This window comes from Nannobrachium achirus, assembly GCF_963921795.1.
Source record: "Nannobrachium achirus genome assembly, chromosome: 11".
Classification (NCBI taxonomy): Eukaryota; Metazoa; Chordata; class Actinopteri; order Myctophiformes; family Myctophidae; genus Nannobrachium; species Nannobrachium achirus.
In genome coordinates this window covers 22,259,422-22,267,241 of record NC_137820.1, presented here as the reverse complement: position 1 = coordinate 22,267,241, position 7,820 = coordinate 22,259,422, and the positions used below count along the sequence as shown (strand labels likewise).

General features: G+C 39.2%; 1 protein-coding gene across 1 annotated transcript; it reads right to left on the bottom strand.

The window, feature by feature from the left end:
* Positions 1 to 1,288: 1,288 nt before the first annotated feature.
* LOC308294221 (zona pellucida sperm-binding protein 4-like) lies at positions 1,289 to 5,074 on the bottom strand (the record flags this gene model as incomplete). Its single annotated transcript, XM_080736948.1, is given in 7 exon segments — positions 1,289 to 1,433; positions 1,546 to 1,609; positions 1,612 to 1,734; positions 1,836 to 1,978; positions 2,955 to 3,052; positions 3,152 to 3,336; positions 5,068 to 5,074. Coding segments are annotated over 7 exon segments (765 nt in total).
* Positions 5,075 to 7,820: the final 2,746 nt, after the last annotated feature.

Sequence of the window (7,820 nt, the reverse complement as noted above, 5' to 3'; positions counted from 1 at the left end):
ACGTCTGACATAATAGATGTCTTATGTTATAGACCACATGAGACTCACACAATATGTCCATATATGGGCATTCCAAGCTATGGGCTTATTATTGATGACATTAGGGATCTCCATAGGCATACAAGGGACAAGGACGGAATTCATTTGCAAGTGTGACTCGTGTCGCGGTAGCCACACTGGTTAGACTGACACAATAATGTATATATATTGGCATTCCCAGATATGGGCTTAATATTGATGACATCAGGGATCTCCATATATGGGCAAAAAATCACACATACATACATACATCATACATACATCATACATACATCATACATACATACATCATACATACATCATACATCATACATCATACATACATCATACATCATACATCATACATACATACATACATCATACATACATCATACATACATCATACATACATCATACATCATACATACATACATACATCATACATCATACATCATACATACATACATACATACATCATACATACATCATACATACATCATACATACATCATACATACATACATCATACATACATACATCATACATACATCATACATACATACGTATGTATGTATGATGTATGTATGATGTATGTATGATGTAACATTTGTTTATTTTAATTCATATGTGCTTGAGAGCGAGGCAGGACGCTAATGATTTTGTCTCTCTCCACACGTGTGCGGCGTGCACACACACACACACACACACACACACACACACACACACACACACACACACACACACACACACACACACTCATAGATAGAGAGAGCGCACTTTGTTCAGTGCAGTGCTGCTGCACGGTTTTATCAACATATTGAAGTGAGAAAGTGAAGTGAGACCCTTAGTGTAGTTCCCCTAACAGGGCATCATCTGGGAGCGTCCATATATAGGCATTGCCAAATATGGGTCAACAATGTGATGTCACAACAGGTCAGCTATAGACATTGAGGCGTTACCCAGACGCCTGCCTTGGACGGACAGGATCTGCCGGGTTTCATAGTGAACTTGCTCCCTACGGTCGCAATAACAGGTAACAGTGCTCAACAGTCTGGGGTTTCCTTCATAACACATACAATATAGGCCTACAGTACAATACATACATCTTTATTACTCACTCTTTCTGTTAGAGGTAGGGCATATGGGTGCACAATTTTCTAGACACACAGATGTGTCACAGTGGATAAACACCTGTAAAAACACAGGATAGAATATTGAAATGGGAGATCAGGTGATGAGAACGCCCAGATTTATGTTTTTCTGATTGTCTCTCATACCTTCTCCTTCATCTGAGTCATTGATGTTTGGTCCACAAAAGTGAACATCTTGAAAACAAAACGACTGTGGTGGGATGGGAACTCAACGTCGTGACCCACCGGCACGATTCCTGTCGTGTAAGTATCGGGGCATGGGCACCTGGAGGATGAAGAAAAAGATCCAACAGTTAACATTGAATGCTTGCTGTTGATTAACAGAACAAATATTTCTCACCTCACATAACTATCAGAGAAGGTGGTCTTAGTTTTACCCATTGTCTATCAGGGTCCACTGAGGAAGACTAAGTGGGTTAGCGTTAGTGGTTGCCCAGCATCAAGAGTCAAGATGAGGTTGGGGTCAGTCCTCCCCAGGATGCGAACATCAACATACACAGGATCTTTCAGTACCTTTGTGACAGGGTAATCGGCGTGTGTGTAGTAGGAGTTGTACACAATCTGCTCTGCTCCACAAAGAGGCATGATTAGTTAATTAGACACTGGACAAAGACAAAACATGCAAAAACAAATGCACAAAGAAACAAAAGTGCTTCGTCCCACTAACCTTCGTTACATCCCTTTACAGCACACTGTGCATTGGCCAGTCTGAGCTCCACTTGCAAGGGTCCAGCTGCAGCGATTGGTAGAGGTGGTGGAACAACGTTGACCTCAATGGAAGAACCAGTGTATTTACAACAAACAGTGAGCCTGAGAAGAAGTAAAAGAAAAATCTTGGTCAGTGTTATTGTTACATTTTGTTTATTAATTTCAATGAATGCACTATATACCTGGGTCAAGTATGGTACCAAATTATTCATCGTGCCATGTATTATAAGTATTCACAGGGAAGTAGCTGAACCATCTGTTTATTACATTTTGCTGTGAGTAAAGATTTAACTGACAAGTTACATAAAGGGGCCACACCATGCATATAACATTCTTTGTTTAATTTACACTACAGACTCTGGGGAAGTGGTGGAAAGTAACTACATTTTTCTCAAGGTCTGTCCTCTGTGAAGTATTTCCATTTTATGCTACTTTATTCTCCCACTTCATTACATTTCAAACTAATTCAATATTTGATAACAGCTCCAAAAAGCTGTTACAGTATGCTTCCCTCCAAACATCTCACATGGTTTCATTTCATTCATGTTAAAATTATTCTATATTTCCCCAAAAATCAAAGATTAGAGATTAGAATACAATCCCTCAGCTCAGTCTTCTCATCTTCAAATTACACTAACAAATTATACCTATTTCCTAGAACATTCAATAGTTTCTACTTCATTCACCTGAATGTCAGCTGTGAAATTGACGCGTAAATATAAAGATTCATTATGATTCACTTTAGATGTGACTTTTATTCCCTTATAATAATTGAACCCTGCAGCGGCTATGCAAAATGGCTTAACAAAATCAGGTTCAACATGTCAACAGCTCACCAATCGCATTATATTCAAATTCATATTTGTTTCAAAATTAACGTAATTGTGTACCAGGATATTGTTCTAAATTCTTTAACACATTCTATGAGACCTGGTACCAAACTAATACTTTTACTGCCTCTTCCACCACTGTCTGGTCCATTATGTAATCCAAGCACTTTAAACAAACACGAAGCTCCAGCACAACACTGCTCTAATAGAGACCCTTTATAAAGGGGGTGAAAAGAAAAATCACCTACTCATAGGTACTGTCCCTGGAGATAGATCCACGAGGTCCAATTGCCACTTCGTATGAAGATCTCATCCTATTTTCATAGATTATAACACCATGTTGTTCCTATAGTAAGTCAACTGTATTTTAATTTTCATTGCTGCGATAGAGAACAAATATGTCACATTTAAATTCAATAGTGAGTCCAGTTAAGGGCCCACCTACCGTCACAATGGTTCCACAGGCAGTGACAGGGAACTGGTAGACTGCAAAGGCTGAGTTGGTACCCACGGGGTGGCAGCCTTGCTCTTCACCAAGAAGAGCAATGGAGCCGATGTCAATGTTGGGCAGAGTGGCTTCTCTGGCCACCACCAAAATGAACTGGCCCCCCTTGGTGCATTGTAGAGTCACTGGATAAAAATAAAAAGGTTAAAAAAAGTCAAAACAATCAATCATTTGATTCTTTTGAAAACAAAACCAAATAAAACAAGGACAACCACTTACCAGATTGCCCATAATAGCACATTTGTCCATCCCAACAGCAGTCGATAGCGTTACAGTCAGAAGCGGAGATGTCTTCGAGGCCACACTGTATCTTGTATTGGTCCTTAACCCCACATGTATTAAAAGGTTCAGCAGCAGGTGGTAAAGGTTGTACAGTTTGTGGAAGTGACTTTAGAGGTGGCAGGTGCTTCTGGGTGTGTTTAGATGGAAGAGGACGAGCATGGGGCCATATGTAACCCTGTGCAGCACACAGACCGCTCAGCACAACCACCACCACAAGGCAAACATTCGGCTTCACAGGAAATGTGATTCACAATGTTACAGTTGCTGTAAAAAAGTGCAGTGAAACGGTTTACTTTTATAAAGGATTGGACCCATTGACATGATATCCCACATGTGATTCGCTGATAGCAGTGGTCAGCTTTGGTTGGTTACGGTTATTGTCTGCAGCAGACCACCAAACACTATACTATACTGCTACCAAAATGTGGAATGCCCTGACATCATCCATTAACACTGTTTTCTTTCTCAATGTTGGCCTGAAAAAAGCATCTATCAGGAGACCACAAGGGGAGTTAAATGTAATTTCCCACCGTTTTTGTAGTTAATAGTGTTTGTATTTGTTGATGACATGTATTATTGTGTCTGTTATCTTTTATGCTATGATGAATTTAATACATAGAACCACAATGGTTATTTCCATTGTGGTTCTATGTAGGCCTATCATTATTCCATTACATATGGAAATCACCAATCTAATAGTGTCTTACATGCAGGGGCGTCACAAGGGGTAGGAAAGTGGGTTGAGTTACTGGGGGCCAAGGTGGAGGGGCCCTAATAACTTTATCTATTGAAAAATAGCAGATATACAAGCTCACAGCGCGGCACCGAGTGCCGCGCTGCGAGCTTGTAGATCTGCTATTTTTGAAAAGTTGTGAAAATCTTTGAATATAATATGTATTTTTTAAGCGAACATGTCTAACTCAAATTTGCTTCTGGGGGTCCCTGGAACTAAATATTTTGAGATCGGGGTCCGTGGCCAAATACATATCATCTTGGGGGTCCTTGACAATTTCACGATTTTTCAAAAATAGCAGATCTACAAGCTCGCAGCGCGGCACTCGGTGCCGCGCTGTGAGCTTGTATATCTGCTATTTTTCAATAGTTAGCCCGCAGTGAATCCTTGTACCCAGGGCCCAGAATTTGGTGTGACGCCCCTGCTTACATGTCATGTGACAACCACTGAGTGTCACTGAAATCAGGCAGTGACCGAACACATTTCCAGCTTGTTTGAACCACAAAACCTTGAAGAGGTCTCTATGACCTGCACAGTGTGATCATCAGGAACAAAGCCCTGTCACATAGCAGGGTGCAGAAGTCCATACAGCAGTGTCAGTCTGAACAGATACCTTTTTTAAAACTCTAAAAGCATTTGCATATGTTTAAATAAAATCTAAATTATTATAATATGAAACTTTCTTTCATTCAAATATATAAGCCTACATTTCTTAAAAACATGTTGCTATGTGTGTAATAAGAAACTGAAAAAATATTATTTTGAAAGTTTGAAAATGTATAATGTCCAAACTACTGAATATCTCCAAAACCTTAAAGCCCAGTTTTACTAGTTCTCTTACTGACCATGTTTGCTTCTCTTCTTGTTTCCTATATTGTTGATCAATGATCAGTTTACCATGTTCATTTTTCATTTCATGATTTGATTCCAATGGAATATTGGAATATTGTCCAAAATCACAAGACTACACCCCCTTAAAGCTACATTGAAACTTTAGTAAAGGTCTGGGTTGTGTAGTTACAATTATGATATAAGTCAAAATATTGGTGAGACATTTTCTGTAGTTGCACTGTAAAAGAAAAAAAGGTAATCCCACATACTGTTTAAGCATTGTTTTTCATCTGCTTAAAACTATTGATAAAGGCTCCTATCATCGCTCCTTAACCCATTTAGGCCTAAGTCCCTTTTGAATAAAGCCTTAAAGACCTAAGTCCAATTTGAAAATGTTTTTTCTGGAAAACGTATTATTCAGCCTCTGTAGCAGTTAGAAACAAAATTCCCAAACTATTTGATAGCTTACACCTTTGGCTTTCATAGAAAAAAATCAGGAAAAACATTTCTTCAAAAATGACTGCACTACATACATACTGTACATACTGTAATACACAAAAAATGTGTTCCCAGCCTGAGGGGGTAAAACACTTTAATGTGTACCCGTCCAGAATGGGGCAATAACAAACACTGGGATTCTGTCTCAGAAGATATGTTCTTCCTAAATAGAAAAATTAAGATCTTCACTTTTATTTTTCTCCAAAAGAAATGGTGATCCGGTTATTGTAATTTTATACATACTGCATGTAGAACACACTTTGTTCTGTAAAACTGTGACTTTGAGACCTGTTTTGCGGTACCATGTAAATCAATGGGGAGCATGTTTTTTGTAATCCATTTTTAATCTATAAGTCTACCGAGCAATTATTGAAGATATTTTGCCAACATTTTAGTAATAGATCATGGGAAGGTAACTAACTATACATCCTAAAGCTGTAAACAAGTTTAATTGCACTTTAAGCTACATCTTGTACAGAGACCTGATTGATAAACATCCATCCAAATCCTCTGCATAGGACATTGTCTCAAAGAACGCCTAACTATTTTCAACCTATATTCATATAATTGGTCCTCACTAATGCTCATTATAATATGGTACCATTTTTGTCTACTCTGTCTCTCAGGAAGGCTGTGGACAGTTCAGAAACCTGCCTACCAGTGACATCATCGATCGGGAATCCAAGCTAATAGAAACGGCATGCTTTTTATTTCTGGAAAGTTAGCATGCTATAATGGAAGCCATTGTTCTGAAGATAATAAAATAAAAATAAAAAATCGTGTTTGAAAACAAAGAAATCCGGCTAACAATGATGTCACTGGTGGGCACCAATCAAACTTGCATACACATGGAAATCAGGCAGCGACTGAAAACATTTCAGGCCAACAAAATGCAGGTCGTAGAGACCTCTGCAAGGTCTCTACGACCTGTGTGTGGTCATCATGATGGACAAAGAGCACATTACATAGCAGGGTGCAGAAGTCCATACAGCAGTCTCAATCTAATCAGATACATGTTTTAACCCTGAAACCCTTTCAATTGATGTGTTTAAATAAAATCTCAATTATTAAAATACTGTATGAAACATTTGATTGCCAACGGGACCAAGATACATTTATATTGGGCTATATTTTGATTGTCTTCAGTACCAGCTCTTACTCAAAGGCCTGTCCATACTGTCACTGAACTTTTCGTCTGAGAGTTCCGACTTTCCGACGTGCAGCTTTCCGAACTCTAATTCGGGGTAATGCTTTTCAGAAGATGAGAGTGACGTCATTTTCTAGTTGAACCGGACCTTTCCGATGAAAGGTTTGGTGGTCGGAGACAGTATGGACAGGCCTTAAAGTTAAGGCATAAGAGCTGGTACTTAACACAATCAAAATAGACCCCTTAAGATGTATTCACGGGTTGGCAGGCAGTCTCTGTCTTCTTACTGATAAAATACCAATCCATATAAGAATACAGAGAAGCAATACACTGTATGTGCAGAATATGGATTCGATTGCGGCCTTATAAAACATCAACATAACATCTTGTCTATGGGGGGCCCGCTCTCCATTCCGACATTGTCTATACCTACACCAGTGGTTCTCAAAGTGGGGTCTGTGGTCCTTGAGGGAGTTCCATAGCATCACAATCAGTTTAACTACTTGTCTTTAACCCTTGTATACAGTACATCAGATGTTTGAAAATAGTTCATTGTAGATGGTCTATTTTCAAGCAATTTTTGGAAAAAATGGTTGAAAGAGTTTTAACAACACAAATCTTGTATGGCACCGAATATTTTCAGATGAGGGGCTCATACAATATAAATATAAATACCAGTAAAACGCCCTAAGACTCCCTAATCGGGAGGTAAGTGTCCGTCAGGTCGCATACACAAACTTTAGAAGGCAATGGTAGCCAATCAGGAGGGAATATGGGAAATGGGACAGATCCATGTTGATGACATGTCTTTAGAGATACTGTGTAGCGCTTTGCGTGATTTTAGGGCAAAATCTGTAGGAGCAGTGTCCAAAAATGTGTTTAGCAAAAATCGGCCTGATGGTGGCGCTAAATGGGACAGATCCATGTTGATGACATGACTGTAGACATACTGTGTACCGCTTTGCGTGATTTTAGGGCAAAATCTGTAGCAGTGTCCAATGTGTCTAGCAAAAATCGCCCTGATGGTGGCGCTAAATGGGACAGATTGATGTTGATGACATGACTCTAGACTTACTGTATACCGCTTTGTGTGATTTTAGGGCAGTGTCCAAAAATGT